This window comes from Phasianus colchicus, chromosome 5 (genome assembly GCF_987193195.1).
Source record: "Phasianus colchicus chromosome 5, bPhaCol1.hap1.1, whole genome shotgun sequence".
NCBI classification, from domain to species: domain Eukaryota; kingdom Metazoa; phylum Chordata; class Aves; order Galliformes; family Phasianidae; genus Phasianus; species Phasianus colchicus.
This window is the reverse complement of record NC_143440.1, coordinates 28,519,515-28,537,243: the sequence shown is the minus strand read 5'-3', so window position 1 is coordinate 28,537,243 and position 17,729 is coordinate 28,519,515. Positions and strand designations below refer to the sequence as shown.

General features: G+C 43.1%; 1 protein-coding gene across 1 annotated transcript in view; it reads right to left on the bottom strand.

The window, feature by feature from the left end:
• LOC116229003 (deubiquitinase DESI2-like) overlaps positions 1-7,068 on the bottom strand; it is a 64,258-nt gene extending 57,190 nt beyond the window's left edge. The window contains exon 1 of the mRNA XM_031593214.2: positions 5,767-7,068. Coding sequence (XP_031449074.1) covers positions 5,767-5,805 — 39 coding nt within the window. The 5' untranslated portion in view covers positions 5,806-7,068. The remainder of the gene's footprint in view (positions 1-5,766) is intronic.
• Positions 7,069-17,729: the final 10,661 nt, after the last annotated feature.

The window sequence follows — 17,729 nt, the reverse complement described above, 5'->3', positions numbered from 1 at the left end:
AATTAAAAGCTCCCAGAGGCAATATTTAGCATTCTGTTCTGTTTGATAAATTAAATCAATACATGAAAGAGGAAAGAGAAAGAAGAGATCCCACTGACTCTATATCACTTCATCTTTCAAGACCACAAGTTGCTGTATTAACTTAGAGCATCTCTTGAGCTCATCATATCAAGAAACACTGCAGCTATCAAGCTATTTGATGAAAACAAAAAAAACCTTTTCTATTTGTTTTCTTAGAAATTGTCAGGTGAGGCTGTATTTCTCTACACAGCTGCTTACAAACAGCTAGTGAGTAGTGCAAGAAGCAGGACCACCACCTACAAGAGGATTTCTCTCCCTTCTGACTAAGTGAGCTAAAAGCATCCAAGACCTCTACCTACAGTAATCACAAACGTGTTGACATTTATCTGAGGAACTAGACTTACTCTTTCCTCCAAACAGAGAGATAATAAAATGTTCTGTGATCTAGTCAGTACTTAAGACGTTCACACCAGAGAATGAAGTGTTCTGCTTGCAATCATGCTGCTGCTTCTAAAATAGATTCAAGGACTCCTTATGTACTGAAGCTAGAAATACAAGGAGCCTCTAATTCCTTTCATCCCAAAGCATGTAATTGTAGCGGCCAGAGTCTCACACACTTGTGCAGAAAAACAAAAAGCAATGCTAGGATGGCAAGATTGCATTGGTTTTTAATCATATACACAGGTCGCTATGTCCAAATCAGATGCAAGCAATATACGTTAAAGAAAAATGCTTTTCAACTGTAAAGAACAAGCAAGCAAAGGAGCTCCCATCTCCTGTTCTCTCATACTGTTCTGTATGAGAGAAATTAGCTTGAAGCACTAAAGCATTCTGCATTTGTAGAGTGGCCATACAGGCCCTCTAGCTTTAAGCCTTTCCTCACAGATCACTGGCCTGTCCTCTCTTTTCAGAGCATATAAATTATACAAAATCCAACTCTCACGCTATCTCAGTGTCTGCTGTAGAACAACACCACGTGCAGACTTCCCCACCACAAGCTGCTTGTCTGAGAATCCCCTTCCTACCTCCCCTCCTGGAACTGAGAAGAGAGCCAAACTGCTTCATTCACCTTCCTCTTCCTGGTACAGCACCATCCTGCTAAGCCTTGCTCCCTAGGCAAGCTGAAAGGCGTTTATAAAGTCAGAAATAAGCAATCTCTTCAAAGCTTTTCTCCCAACCTGAACTGCTCACAGGCTGTGATCAATTTCTGATCAGCTTCTGCTGGGAGAGCAGAAGCTGACTGGCTATACCGGGTGGTACAGCTAGAACTACTTCACTTCTTTCAAGAAGAATGATAGACTATGACTACCTACCCAGCCCTGATGAAACGTTGCAATACCACTAACAGAGAAAGGACAATCTAGGACAGCCCTCACCTTCTGCCCCCATCATTCTCTCTATAGTGAAGGCACCCACTTGCAAAGCCTCTGCCTTGACACACACACTCCCTAGCAGTAGGGCAGAGGGTACAAAAAGTACAGGTTAGGACTTGTACCCAAGTAACTGTACTGTCACTATCTAGCATCACAGCTTGTTCACCTCTATTTGCATAGAGTGAGGGAGCTACTTTGGTACCTCCACAGTGCTTCCTCAGCCCTCACTCTGCAGATGGGACATCAGCCCATTTAGCTAATGCTAGGAGCCCACCCTGTGGTCACAGTGAACTGAATGTAATTTTCCCATGGTCAAGGAGGATTCCTTGAATTCAGCAAGGCTTTTGACACTGTCTCCCACAACATCCTCATAGATAAAGTTCGGAAGCATGGAACAAATGAGAGGACAGTGAGGCGTCTGACTAGCAGAACTCAGAGGGGGTTGTGATCAGCAGCCAGTTTAGCTGGAGGCCTGTAGCTAGCAATGTTCTCAAAGGGGAACACTGGGTCCAGTCTTATGTAACATCTTGAACAGTGACCTGGATGAAGGGATAGACTGCACTCTCAGCAAGTTTGCTGATACTAGAAAGCTGGGAAGTTTGGCTGACACACCAGACAGGCTGGAGAGCTGGGTGGAGGGAAACCTGGTGAGGCTTAACAAGAGGAAGTTCTACACCTGGGAAGGAATAATTGCATTCATCAGCACAAGTTAGGGGCTGACCTGCCAGAAAGGAGCTCTGCAGAGAAGTACCTAGGTGTCGCGATGGATAACAGGCTGACCGTGAACCAAGAGTGTGCACTTTGGCCAAGAAGACCAGTGGTATCCTGAGGCCTTTCTGTCAGAGCTACTTAGTTGGTCCATTCAGTGGTGTGATAGAGAAATCAAAATGACAACACTGTCACCCACTGATCAGTGAAGCAAGAGAAACCCCATTTAGTCTTCTGCAGGGCAGCCCTTTGCTAACAGCCATCAGCCCTTCAGATAGCAAATGATGTATAGGATATAAAGAACTGGAAGACTTTGGGAAGACCATTATAAATAATTACATTTTTTGCTACCTCTTTAAAGTTAGAAGTCACAGGAAGAAATCTCAGAGCTACTATGCCTACCTGAATGCTATTCACCTAAGAATGATAAGCAATGTCAATGCGATAAAGGTGGGACAAGGAAGAGAAAAAGACTCATCCTTCTCATCCAAACAGTTGCTACATCAACACTGCCCATTGACCAGAGCTCTCATTTTTCTCTGCAAAACAGCTCAGGGTCTAATTTCCACCAGCATAAAGCATAAGCAAAAATGCCAGCAGATCAAAGTGAAAGCCTTGTGTGTTATCAGCTGCAAAGACAGTGGAAATTCAGGACAACTATACCTGCAATAAGAGAAGGACAGCAGTGATATAAATACATTTTCTTTAAATTTGGTAGCATGAATGTGCTGTGCAATAAGTTGAAAACGTCACAAGAGCCCCCAGCTTGAATCTCTGCCAAATGGACTATTTTTAGTTGAATGTGTTTAGCTAGTTTGCTAAAGATTTAAACCCAGGCAATATCTGCAGTCATTCTCGTGTCTGATTTAAAGAAGTGACATTTATTAATGTTACAATGATTTAGCCAACTATTCCAAAGTAAGACAGAAAAAATAAAGCAATAAGGAAACAAGGTGAGATTCTTGTTGAAGAAAATCAGTCCTGCGATCCAAGTAAGATGATCTACAATGAATAGCTTATTAGGGGGAGTTGGAGGGAAGGGAGCTGCAAGTTATGAAGAGAAAATTGATTTATCCTTCCAAAAGTAAAATGGTAAGTGACTGATCAGAGCAAACTGTCACATATCTTACAGACCCAGTTCTTTCCAGTAGGTCTCCAGACAGCTGTTGGCTTAAGTTAAGTCCATGTGAGAGATGGATTTCAACTGGAAAAGAGATCTATCCATGATCAACCCCCTGATCTGTGTTATTCTGCATTCACACTTACACTTAAATTAGACTTCAGCATCCTGCATACTCTTTAAAATACTCCTGCAAAGTTCTCCCTTCCTCTCTTTTTGCAAGCATGTACAGGCGCGTAGAAGTTCTTTAGCAACACATAAATAAGATATAATCACCCTGCATGCTAGGGGATTAAGAAATTTCTTTTGGTATAGATATTCTGAAACTTGGAATGCCCAGTGATTTTTGCTCAGTTCTTTGATGCTGAAGAAAGTAAGTCTAATAAATAGGTTTACCTGCTTCAGTAATTTGTGCAAAGCACCTTATTAAGTACAAGCTTTTCTTTCTTCCCCTCTCAAGCCTAGTACTATCCAATGGGTAAAAGGATAAATGGCTATAATCTTTGAATACATGAGAGTACACAGAGTGGGTATTTCATAGCTGCACAAAGCCCATAATTGAACTTCTGCCCTAAGGGTAAGCTTTCCTGCAGTGTAAGTGCTTCCAGATGCCATACAGGGGTCATAATGCTTGTCAGGAAAGCAGAGCTTTACATTCAGTTAATTGTTATCCCCAGCTGTCTTTTTTTCTTCAAGACTAGTTTTCCAACAGCCATTCAAACAAATGTGCTCATTTCCCAGTTCCCCCGCAATTCCCCACCACAATGTAACAAAGTGCAGATTTTGCATGGCTAAATTCCAAACTCCATGGTGTTAAAATCATAGCAGCAATAGAAAAGCATGTAGCCTCAATAATCATGATGTAGAATTTGAACTGGAGGTGACTCAGTGGTAGTCAAACAGATGCAACATGAAAATAGAATGGTCCCTATGTACAGGGTGCTTAACCCTATGGAGTTAGTACTGACACATGAAGGTTTTTGTGGTGTACCAGGAAGTAAAAGTCATTGTGAATTAAACTGGTGATTCAATTCAGTTCACTGTGCCTGGGTTTCCATCTCAGAACACAGTGACCATAAATAGCAAGTTTCTTCTTCCCTTGCTTCATATGGGCTTCAGTGGCAAAAAAAAAAAAAAACAAAAAAAAACTGCAAAGACAAAGTTTGTCCAGTATTCACATTTTTTCAGCTCAGCAGAAAATATCACTGGTTTGGAACAGCTCAGTAGTGGCTGAGAAACTTTAGACCACAGCCCACAGCAGAACAAAGTAAAGAAAATGCAAGGAAGATAGTGCATACAACTAAAGAGCAACACAACTCCTTTACCTTCTTCAAATTATTAGCTAGGAGCTCTTTGACATTTACAATATTGGCCTCTGATTACCAAGAACTTGCCACCAGATGCTTGGGTTACCAGCCCTTGCTTGAAGAACAGCTTGGGAAAGTTCACAGTTTAAGCTGTCAAGCATCTGTAGAATAGAATCATAGACCATTAAGCATTCAAAACCAAAGTCTTAAGGGAAGACTTTACACCAACTTGTTTCCATAAGGAAATAACTCAGCTTTTCTAGCCAACAAAAGACCACTTAATTTTTGTATTAAGACGACATTTGGCATTTACCAGAGCCTACTCTTTGCTCTTTGGTGGCTACTCTCTGGAAAAGTATTTATTGTTTTTCAGCTCATTAACAAATGCAGGAGAGGAAGTAAATCACTATCAAACATTCCTCATCTGAACATGCTTATCCTAAGCCTGTGTTAAGTCAGAAAGCAAAACAGGTTGAGCCAAGCCATCTTCTCTTTAGGTCTTTGTGTCAAGGATAGGATTCAGATTTTCTGATTTTTCAGTACAGGTAGTTTCCAATTACAATCCTTTACGCAAGAAGAGAGCAAGAGAATCAACTTGCTACACTATGAACTTCCAAAAAACATTTCCAAGGAGCGTGTCCCTATGCTCCTCCCTACGCTGAAACTTCACCAGTTCTGACTTTTTTTACTCCTTCTGCTGCAATTAACCTTCAGAGACTATGATTAACTATGATGTCATGCATAAGGGATTGATTCAGATTACTATTAACCTGGAAACAACAGCCTTAATACAATTCCACAGATGTTTCTCATCCCTGGATGACATCCCAACCCTCTTTCCACAGCCTGATAGTGCTCGATCTCTCAAAATTAAATGACAATTGGCTCCTGCAAAGAGAGAAAGGTGATCATACGTCCTTCCTTAACTGGGACACTGGAAATTAAGAAGTCCTCCCCTCACCCACTACTGCTCCTGAAAAATTCTGCAGAAAATCCAGTACAGTTTTACTTGTAGTCTGGCACAATGTGCTAAATGTTTCAAAGAAAAATGCCATGGTCAGCATCATCTCTGACAGCCAGAACATGACATGCTTAGATGAAGAGATTGCTGGAGGAGGGTGGATATCATCCTCTCTGAGGAACTGTGCTGGGCTCCTCTTCATACAATGTCTGCCTCCAAGCATAAGCTCCCATACAGCCCCACTGCTCCCTAAAATCAAAACTGTTTCATACTCACCATATCATACACATTCAGAATCACTGGTTCATTGGCCATTGTTGACTGCCGTGGAGGCTGGATTTCAACCTTTCAATCCCTGCCAGATGTGTGTTGCTGCCCCTAGGGTATCCTTTTACCCTGAGACAGACAGAGGGAAATGCCTCATCCTACAGCCTCAAAAGGAAGGAGAACGAAGGGAGGAGAAATGCTCACGTTCAGTAGGTGGGGGGGTAAAGTTGGTTGTAGGGAGGTAGAAAGGTTTGGGCTTGTTTTGCTGGTTCTATAGGGTTTCTTTTACCCTTCCACAGCGTGACAGATCCCAGATTTCTTTCTAACTCAGTAGCACACCTTGGAGTCCATAGACTTGTGTAACCAAGCAGCAGTCAGGCTCGTAAATCCCAATCTACGGAAGACAGCCTCCGAGCCCGGAGATGAGCCTTCTTCTACCGCCGTGGTAGCACCGTGACTGGGGAGGGGGGGCTCTCCGCGTCCTCGGCAGAGCAGCGCGCTGCTACAACGGGGCTGTAGAACGCAACGAGCAGCGGCTGCGAGGCAGTCCGCTGGGAGCTGTCCGCGGTGCTGGGGCTCGGCCCGCCGGGAGCTATCCGCGGTGCCGGGGCTCGGCCAGTGCTCAGGCGCTCCGGAGAGGGCTCTCCGCCCCCGGCAGGACGTGGCGAAGCGACCGTGCCACAGTGGCTCCAGCGCGGGGTTCGGCGGTGGGACGAAGAAGAGGAAGGGGCTGGCTGCCCCCCGGGCAGAGTGGGGATGGTATAGCCGCCATCCTGCCCGCAGCCGGGCGGGCAAATCTGGCGTCGGTGCCGAAGTTAACAGGCAGTTCTCTGAAGGAGGTAGCGAGGGATCAGCGGCTCCAGAGGGAAGAGGATGCCGAGCGGGTGACGCTTCTGGGCACGGTGCGGTTCCGGGCGCTTGCCAGTGCTCTGCTGTCCGCCAGGGCGAGTCCTTATTTCGGGATCAGCTCGTCCCGGGCCGGGCAGCCCCCGCTGACTGACAGCCGGGGAGACCTACCCCTTCCTCTGCTGGCTGGATGCATCTCTGCACGGCACACGGTGGGAGGGCGGGGAAGGGATGAAGCGACTGGGCACGGCGAGTAGTTTCACTTCTGTTAGTGGCAAGGTCTGGAGTTTCTTCTGTCCTGGAGCTACTTTACACTCGTGTGAGACCCGGGTAGTCCTGCAACATCTTCCCAGCAAATGCTTTCCTCTGACCACGATGCAAGAGTCAATTACAAAATGCACTGCGGTAATTTCATCTTCCTTTTGCTCCTCCTCTCCTTCTAAAGGGAGAGAGGGGTCTGTGATACTGCTGGGAAGGGGTGTAGTAGAGGGAGAAACGGGCTCTCGCATGCAGAGATACAGGGTGGTGTGCAAATTGGCATGATGACCTTAAATGTTCAGACACCGCAGACTTTCTGGAGCAGCTCAAAAAAAAAAAAAAGCAGAGATGACCTCATCTGCGTTGGAGGCGTATCTGAGGCTTTCTGCCAGCTCTCAGCCAACCAGATCTGAATGAAAATTGCAGGGAGCCTGTTACATCAGCAAAGCCCAGCATGCCCCAGCCCATCCCAATACTGTCTTGAGTCACACGGGAACCATCCCGTCTGTGAGAAGGGCTCACCTCTCTTTGTCAGGAGCAGAAAGAAAAGACCAGGAGCTGCAGCCTTGTAAATGACTTGTTATGCAGTCTGCAGAAGGATGTGTGTTGGAGGCAGGCAAGCCTGGAAGCAGAGTACATTCACGTCCTGCATAGCTAACTGCCAGCTCCAGAGAGTCAGCCATGGAAATTATCCCTCAGCTGGTACCAAAGGAGACCTAGAACTACTTCACCCTGACTGTATACATTTGAATTTTGAAAGGGGAATACCACAGCTTGGTCTTGAGCATGCAGCATAGTAGGGACTCCAGTGTAGCAATTTCATCCAGGCTGGTTATTCCATGAGTGGCTAAGCAGATCCAGACAAACGGTGCTGGGGATAGCACCCCAGCCCTCCAACCTATCACCCCCCCCAGTTACCCTGTTAGGCACCTTTAACCATCTGGTTGCAGCAGTCTGAGGCTTGCAGGAACAGTTTGTGCAGGTGGGAGTGGGTGCCTCCTCCCCTTCCACCTCAACATCCAGATATTGCTTAGAGGACAGACTGAACCCCAGGCATCATTCTGAAGACTGCTAAGCAATAAAAGGCTCCCACTGAAAGGAGCTAAGCTCCATCACTTGTGCCATCACTTGTAAAGCAAACCTCCTACTGAATCCCACAGGGCTCCTGCTAAACTGTCAAAGATATCCTGAGATTGTTACTTTTGGGTATCTCTGCTGTTCTGGCAGTGATGTTTTAAAAATATGAGACAGAAAAAGAGAATAGCTGACATAAGATCAGCCAATGTAATTGGAAAAGATGAGCAGCACACAATCTCTTCCCACATTTGTCCACTTGCTTACTTGCTAAATTAACTCTAGTGTCTGCAGTACCCAAAGTTCACTAAAATAAATGAAGAGACTTAACCAGGCCCACATTCCAGTGACAGACACCTATAAATATTTAGTAGTTTGGAAGGTGACAGACAGTCACAATCTTACATGTTTTATCCTAAAAACATTTCTAAAATAATCACCTATAGAAAAATAAAAGACCAGAAACCCAATTACTATTTTAGAGACAGAAGAAGGACAAAAATAAATTTAAGAGCTTGATTTTAAATTCAGGTGACCAAAGCCAGTCTAAATATGCTTTTGTTATTTAAAGGACTTCTGCTGTAGGAGAGACAGTAAATGTCACCTGCACATGAAGACCAAGATTCACTCCACCTAACTTGAAATATAACTGCAAGAGCAATATCATGAATGTAGCTGCTCTAGGCTCTCTAATGTTCATGGAAGAAGCTGTTCCACACAGCAACCAGTGTTTGAGGGACCCGTTGAAGATTCCTTTTTTACCTCATTCTATTGTAGCGAACTTACTATAACTCCTGATAGAAGGGATCAGCCTGAATACAAATGTCCATTTGACATTAATATAAGCTATTTAGCAGTCACATAAATTGTTTACAAGGCATGGTTTGCTTTGGACTGTGTTAAAATGTTTCACCAAAAGCTCAGGCTGGTATCACTCATGAAACCAAACTATTCTATTTCAGAGGTGTGAGTACAGTGCTGCTGATAGTCACACTGCTAACAGGCATCATAGTCCAAGCATTAAAAAATATTCAAATTAATTGCAAATACAAAGGGAAAGAAAGATTGTTCTTACTTGGGATCTGTTTTGATCCTAAAGCTGTTTGTTTCTTCTGTGTCCTAAAAGTAGCTTCAGGATCAAAGCAGATCCCAAAGCTACTTTCAGGACATCTCAGAAACAAACATTTTTCCAGATTTATGTCTAAAGCTCACTTTTAAACCACCTCTTGGAAGGTCTAGTTTCCTGAGTTTCTCCACATCCTTGGCACCCCTTAGAAGGTGTTCATTTATTTATGTTCAATTTTGGTCATTCACACTTAGTATTTGTAACATAAAACTGTGTACCTTCCAGAATCGCTGCCTGTAAATCAGACAACAGATTCTTAGATTAAAAAAAATAAAAAAAAATCAGTGAAAGGGTAAAAGTAGACAGTAATGCCACCAACCAACATGAAATAGAAAACCAAGAAGCAGGTATTACCTTCAGTAATTACACAGTATCAAGGTCATAACTGAGAGCACTTCAGCCACCTCCTCCAGGTTCCCAGTCGGAAAAGTGGCACTGCTGGGCAGTCTAAATAGCTCTGCCATATTCCACTGGGGACAAGAACAAAAGGAAAACAGAAGTGCAAGAAAGAACCAATGGAAGCATTAGAGTTGATGGTGGCACCTGAGGGTCTGTCTACTTGCATTACTAGTCAGGAATTCCAGCTTAAATTAACACCTTTCCTTAATTTACTCTCATGCATTTTTCAAAGCTCCTTAGAAACCCAGTAGACAATGGGGCTTTCAAGTATGTTTCACAGCTGGGCTGCCAAGTTTAAACGCCAAGACACATAGTGGTCTTATCTCCAAATTAGGTGCACCATCCCTGGCTGTCCATTATATTAACAACTTGTCATTCTGGATTGCATACAGTGCTTTTGCTCACATCAAGTTGTCATTCTTATCCCGTTCTGAGTACATTAGCCAAGACTACCCTTTTTAAAGGAAGCAAAAAAATAGCATTTTAAGAAGTAGATGGTATTTCATCAGATCCCCAAGGATTGTGGAGGATATGCTAGGATATAAAGACAGTTATATTGCTCTTCCTCCATCTACGTCAACAAATCACCTCCTGGGTGGGTGCTGGAGTTTTGCAGCTTTGTTCCAGGAATGTCACAAGAAGCATTTTGATTGAAGGAGTTTTATCTCACTTCCACTTGAGACACTTAGCACATAACACTGAGATGACTGATTCTGCTCTAGTTATTGAGTGTGGGATATAGAAAAAAAAAAAATGGGGAGATTAAATCAGCACAGGATGCCAGCAATGCCAGAGGGCCTGTGCTTTGCTCTGTGTTAATGCAGTAGGTGAAGTAGTTACCTTCAGATTGTACCAAAAAGGGGAAGAAAAATTGTCAAATTAGGGATTTAAAGGATTTAGCAAGACTGTGGGGAGCCATAGCTGAAAGCTAGGTATGTGTCAGTAGCTCAAGGTAGCAAAGTTAATATTTGCATTCAACTCCACTCAGTTTTGCATTTTGTCTCCTTTCTCATTGCAGCTACAATTCCCAACTTTTAAATATTAGGTCAGGGAGCACCGAAGGTTTAAATATTAGGTCAGGGAGCACCGAAGGCTGACTGCTCCTAAAGGGATGGGTTGTTGAATGCAATAACATGACTAACACAGCAGAACCTTCATTATCCAAGGCCCCATCCCACAATTCATGAACAATGTGCACAGAGCAGGTCTGGAGCTGGCAGCCATGTTCAGCCAAGTATCAGGCAAGCTCACAGGGATGAAGGTCCAGTGTCAGGCTGGGACATTGATGCACAGGTCCAGCCCAGCAGGGCAAGGCTGGAGTCCAATATCCTACCAAGGCAGGCATCGCTGGGGCAGAGGCAGACAGCCCCAGGCTGGACTGAAATGGGGCTGCTGGGCCATGGATAGGGTTGGGAGAGGCTCCGGGTAGAACACGCAAGGCCATTAGGGGCCACTTGTGCCCTCAGGTCCCTGGCAGTTTGAACTCTGTTTACATGAAGCAACATTGTCAGCTGACAGACAATCAATATACAACAGGGAAACTAGGCTGGAAATGCTGAACATCCACGTTCATTCTGATAGTAAAGATTAGACGAGTAGTTATGAATGTTATTAACAAATTAACAGCACTGAGTAATAGCTCAAGATCAGCCACTGAATGCAGACAAGAGGAATAGCAGTAACTTTCTATATACGTGAGGAGATAAACAGGTTTAGTTTCAAAGAGCTTTTCATCAGTCACATCTTAAGACTACTTACTTGCACCATGACACAGTAACACTGTGCAGTGGATAATGCAGTGACTCATGTTATTACACACCGTACAAATGCACCAAAAGACGCTACAATAATTTAAAGAGATGGCAGGGGTAAACAGCAAAAGAAAAGATCATAGAATCACAAGATTGGAAACAACCTATAAGATCATCTAGTACAACCATCTTCACACTACCACTGCTACCACAAGCACTAAACCAGATCTCGTAGCTCCTCATCCAGACGCCTCTTGAACACTGCCAGGGACGGCGACTCCACCACCTCCCTGGGCAGCCATTCCAGTGCCTGACCACTCTCTGAGAGAAAAGGTTCTTCCTTAAGTCTAACCTAAATCTCTTCTGGTACAACTTGCGGCCATTTCCCCAGGTCCTGTTCATTGCCTGGGAGAAGAGGCCAAACCCCTCTTCACCACAACCTCCCTTCAGGAAGTTATAGATGTGTCACCAGACCCCCATCAACAGATGTACAAGGAAACAGTGACCAAAACTTAGCTGAACAGAAAACTTGCAGTGCATACAGTCAGGATCAAGGAGAACTGAACTGATGGCAGTGCTACACTTGTGAAGACAAGGGTAAGATCCAAAAAGCTAGCTGCAGCTTAGCCCTCAGTGTGGGTAAGCTGTCTCTTTCCTGGATGAGGACTGTATCTATCCCTCTGCTGTGTATGCCCTGAAGTCCACTGGCCAGAGCACTTTGGGGGGGGGGGGGGGGAGGCAGGAGGTCTTCATTTCAGAGCAGAGACCCAGCTCATCAGCTAACAGGCCTGCCTGATGTGCACCAGTCCCTCCTTCTCCACGTAACCAGTTGAATGCAGAATCCACACCCTGCTGGGATCACTGCCTGCTTTTCATACAATAAACTGGTGGTTATATTACAAGGAGCAGGAAATGTGGACTCTTACTCCTGTAGATTTAGAGCACACTCCAACAAGGACAGCACCCAAAAACTTCAGATTATGGCATTTTATACCCTTTTTGGCACGCTTCAAGACATGTTCACTAGATGCTAAGCTAGGCTGGTCCAGCACCTTCACACTGCCTACTGATTAGTGTGCAGGCATCAGATACATGGGTGTTAGGTCTCTTTTTCTGTCCTGCTGAGTATCATATTCTGCAGTCAAATCATAGCTGCATTCCAGAAAAGTTATCAAGGGTATAGGATACCAATAAAAAGATGCATGTAAGCATCATACCTTATTCACAGAATTTAAGTATTCCTTTCTCTATATCTATTCTCTTTGCAGTCTGATCAGCATTTGAGTATAAAAAGTAAAGAAATCATAAAAATATTGAAAGGTGCGCAGAGTAAAATGCAACTTGTAAGCTACTATGTATAGCATTTTATAATTCTACAAGACTCAGCAATGGCTCTGATTAATGCAAAGGTACATCCTGGGAACTCTAATATGCTTTTGCACATCATCTGGCCATGGCTAACCATCAGATATGCATGCACTGCTCAGCTGATTCTTTATTTAATCAAGCCCAAATCCACTGCAGTACCTTCTCAAACAAAACTGTTCACATTTAATAAGATCAAACACTGAAGGACGATTTACAGAGGAAAATAGAGCAGGATTTGGAGATGGAACTAAATAGATTTGTTTCTCACTCCTCCCACCCACAAATCTGAAGCAGCCTGCTGTGGTACACGTGACATATCTGGGTACCAATTTTTTTGAATACCGCTATAATATAAGCTGAAAACCATATCACTGAAACCCAATAACGGTGTCCCATCCTATCCATATTCATTGGGCTTGGTTTCAGGTTTCACTTGGCAATCACAAACTAGTTGAAAGAGTCCCCAGCACGAAAGCAGTGTGCAGTAATGCACACTTTCCACTTTTTGCCTATTTTTCTTTACATTTTTAGCATGGCCAGAGCTTTACTCACCATTTGTTGTCTTTCATAAAGAACCTGATGTTCTAATCTCTTTCAGTGCTAAATGCAGAATGATTCAGGCTAATGGTGCCAAAGCAAAAAGCTGTGCATTTGTTTCCACAGAGCCCTCACATAATCAAAACTTTAGATTAATTGCATTTGTTATTTAGAAAGGCAGAAGCTATCACAGACACCCTGAAAGTGTACTGGTCAAAATGATTATTTTATTTTTCCTCTCACCTACTAACAACACACAAGTCAGATCAACACCTGAACAGCAAGTAAATAATGTGAACCTAACCACTCAAAGGGTGAGGAAAATACAATTCTGCCTTTTAACAGTGATGGAGAAGAGTCAACTGACAGGATAGAGAGATTGATGGAGGCACAGCGCTGTGCGAGAAGCTGACAGAGCTCATGGGTGTAAAGATGTGTTTCTTATCTTTCATTAACCTCCTGCATCCAACCTGACTGGGGGCTGTTGCTCCCATCCTGCATCTGTGTTTATGTCTCAGCCTTTTCTTCCAATTCCAGGAGTATGGCCTCACACTAAACAGAGCACTAGTGGTATGTCACTAATCACTCCGACTTCACTCCTGACAGGACAACTATCAATAGCCTCTGAATCACTTTGGGATGAATCAGTCTGTTAAAATATTTCATAGTCATGCACCAGCTTGGCTGCTTCCTCACCAAGCTCCGACCTTACAAGTTATGAGTAATACTTGTACTGTACAAAGAACTAACATTCTGAAGAAAATTGTCTCTATTTCTCCACTGCTTTTTCCCCAACACTGGCATAATGATTTTCAGAATGCTAATGAAAACCTTCTGATGAGATTGAATTATATCTTTAAACAAAGGAGGAAAAGGATCATTACACAAATGTTTTCCTATTTATTTTTATCTTTCTAAATAGTCACACCATACTTTCTGCTCTCCAAAGGATGAGAAGGCTAGGTGGCACTGCAGGATAATGGACTAGCTTCCTATAATATAGGAATTAATGAAGTGAATTTGGCATCCTTATCAACAAGCTCCAATGCTAGCATAGATTTCTCCAGCCCTGAATCACTGAAAAACTCAAAGCAACAGGCCTAAGCATATAATTTTGCAAGGCACAAATAGCTCACTTGTTCTAACAACTGATTATCCTCATAACTGAGCTTGAAGAAATTAAGTACATAAAAATGGCAGCATTGCTTCAAACAAATATCAGAGTTTGACTGTTCCCAGCTGTTAATGTCATGAACACTAAAACACACTCATCCACAATTACAGCCTTAACCAACCCTAGACAGCAATATCAGCTTGTTTCTGGTAAAAGTCTTGAAACTAAACTAAAATAAATAGATAAATAAAATAGCGTATTTCTTCTTCCTGTTGCACATTCTAGCTAAGCAGTTTGCTAGTATCAGAGGCCTATCTATGTTCCAATTAGGAGATACGATTATATCAGTAAAGGAGTTCTGCAGGTGCAGTTCTGCTGGCCCACCGAAATGCATGCAAAGTCTTATTTCTGCCAACAAAAACAAAGCCCATAGCAGGCTTACTCTTCAGGAACTCCGTGCCTTGCTCTCTCAGCATCACTCCAGACACCTTCCACCTGGCTCTTCAGGATAGCCTACATACAGCCACCAAGGACGACCCCCCCACACCCCTCTGGTTTATCTGCATTTTCAAACACTCCCAGACTTCATGCTTTAGTCTTGCTCAGACTCGACTCAGAGTGCACTGCTTGATACTTGCTTCCACTGCCTCCAGAGGCTTCATTTATCTTTCCATGTGTCTTGAAAGAAGAATACATGGTGCTTGTTTTGCCCTTACTTGTACCCTTGCACAGCAGTAATCACAGCCACCATCCATGATTCATGTACATAATAACTCATGTACAAAACAACTGCAAGGAACTGTTGCTCTGAATTGGGTGTTATTTTGAAGGACAGGACTTCCTAGAATTAAAGCTACTGTGTGATCATTTCTTGGAAAATCACTCCTTACTGAAAAGCAAATATGCAGCCTTAATGGTACTCCAACTGAGGCAGGGTAAGTACAAGACAGCATTTGGGAAGGAAACAATAGACGGATGATTTTGCTCTCTTCAGCTTCTCAAATCTGACGTGCGTACTTGTATTGTGTAACTTTTCTTCTAAGCTTTATGATTTCCATTTTGTCACATGAACCTAAGATTATGGCACGCCATACAATAATACGAGGATAGAACCATTCTGTCTGCAATAGATATGATCTAAAGAAATTACGTACTTAAATTAAGCAATCATCTGTTCTTTTATCTTCTCCAGAAGGATAACACTGTGGTTCTTAGAGCATGTCACATGTGCTTCCCCAGTTTCGCATGCACTTCCATTGCAGTGACATCAGCACTTAACATACAGCAAAACCTTAGTATCATCACTTTTATGCTAGGACCCCAAAGATAGCAGCTACACTCAGAGTGCACTGGTGTTCTTCAGATGGACGTGGATTTGCTGGATCAGAATGGTCTCAATCCCCTTCAGCCCCCTCCCTTTCTCCTACAGAGGAGCTGTGAACTCCCATTTCAGCACTCCTTTCTAACTCCTAATCTCACCCATCACACAAAGGGAATGGCAGAACAAAGTCACAGTGCTGTGACAGGAGAAAAGATGATGAGTAAAGCCCTCCTCCTGGACGGAACTGGCTTAGTAGAATGTGGCTGATGTGTCTCCTATGGGGTCTGCTAACAGAGCCCTGGGGTAAGAAGTGCCTGCTAGTTTAGGAAGAAACAGTTTCTACATGCCTCCTGCACCCCCCAACTAATACCACTACTCTTTCTCAACAACAGATCAAGAAAATATCCTCCATATCTTCTCTTCTATGGTCTTACTCATTTTCCTCCTAGATTTCTCTTGCCATAAAGGTCATGTCTGAATTCAAGAGGAAATCCTGGCCAGAGAGCTCATGTCAACACGGAACAGTTCTCAACAGCTCCTCTGCAAGGACAGAGAAACATCTCCACGGTTTCTGTGATCCTGGAACACCTATAAGAGGGTGATGACTTGTAGAGATGTTGATGACAAGAGGAGAATGGGAGGGGAAAAATGAGGCAAAAGCTGAAAACTGACCTTTTTTTGATTCCAAGAGTTTTGACTTTCACATCTAGAGTACTCTACCAGAGTCCTGGCACGCTTCAGTCTCAGATTTTCAGAAAGAGTAGACATCAGGATTAGCTGCTAGTCTGTTCCTAATATCTCTGCTGATTTCCATTAAGAACCCCCTTTAATTCTTGTTATCAATTATTTGATGAAGGGCAGGGAACCAATCCTGTTTGATGGTACAACTCCTTTTTATTTTTAGATGTGACAAAAAGAGGACATAAACTGTTTGAATTTCAACTAATTGAGTTGAATGGGCAATCCTTACTGATCTAGAAACCAAAACTTGTCAAAGTATCGGCGGAAATGGCAACTGCTTCTAGCTTTCCTCTGCAATGGCTAAAAACTCCAATTATTGCACCACAGCAATACTGCCTATTTTCTTCATGAAAATAAAGCCTTGTGGAATACATAGATCTAAATGGTATGTCCTATCATTTGCTACTCACCACTAAATAAGACAGATGACATATCCTGGCAGGCAGTAACACATCACTGTAAACTGTCTGTTGGCTGAAAGCACCAAAGTGACAGATGATAACTATGCTGCCTTAGCACTACCAGCAAAGAGCTTGGGCTTGCAGACACACCAGCATGATAGTGCTGGGACACACCTTCTTTAGTGGGAAACAATGAAGCCTGCAATTAATGCATTTACACAAAGGAAAAACATTGCTAGCTAGATGAGAAAGTAAAGACAGTTCTTCCCACCACTGAACCAGCTGAACTCATCCATGAAAAGCTCTACTGTAACACAAAGGCACACAGAGCAAAATCTTATACAGTAAACCAAAGGTACAGCCTGAGCAGACAGAAAAAAAATACAATGGGAGGACGTGCTGTGCTGAACTGTGTGGATGGAAAAGCACATGGTTTGACTTCTCATTGCCTCCCCAGTCCACTTTGGAATGACCATCTGTAAAGCCCTGGATGCCTCTCTGAGATGCAGAACGTTACCAATTTTAGCACAATAGAATGCAGAGGTTATAGGCCTAACGCTTCATCAAAGAGTTAGGGAAAGAAGGGCTAGACCACATACAGAGTTTGTTCCAATACAAAGCCTGAAGCCAACTGAAGGGTAAAGTCACAGGTGTGGATTTTGACCACCCATAAAAGAAAAAGAAGTATTAGAGCTGATCCTGAAAAGGGATGTCTGATGAAACTGAGAATACTGAGATAGTGATTTTTCTTCTAAGAAGTTCAGGATTTCATTATATATTATACATATATAGATGTAATATTTAATATGGGGGAGGTGCATATATTCATATGTACATACAAATTCACATACATATAAACAAACTAATTTTTGGCAAGAGCTCTGTGCATTATTTTTCTTTGCATTATTCACTTTTGCAAAAATCCCTGTACTCCACACCCCAAAAGCCTCTTCAGAGAGAATGGAGAAGAAAGGAATTTGCTTCTTTTGGTAAACCCCACTGAGACTGTATGGGAAATCAATATTTCGTGAAGGAA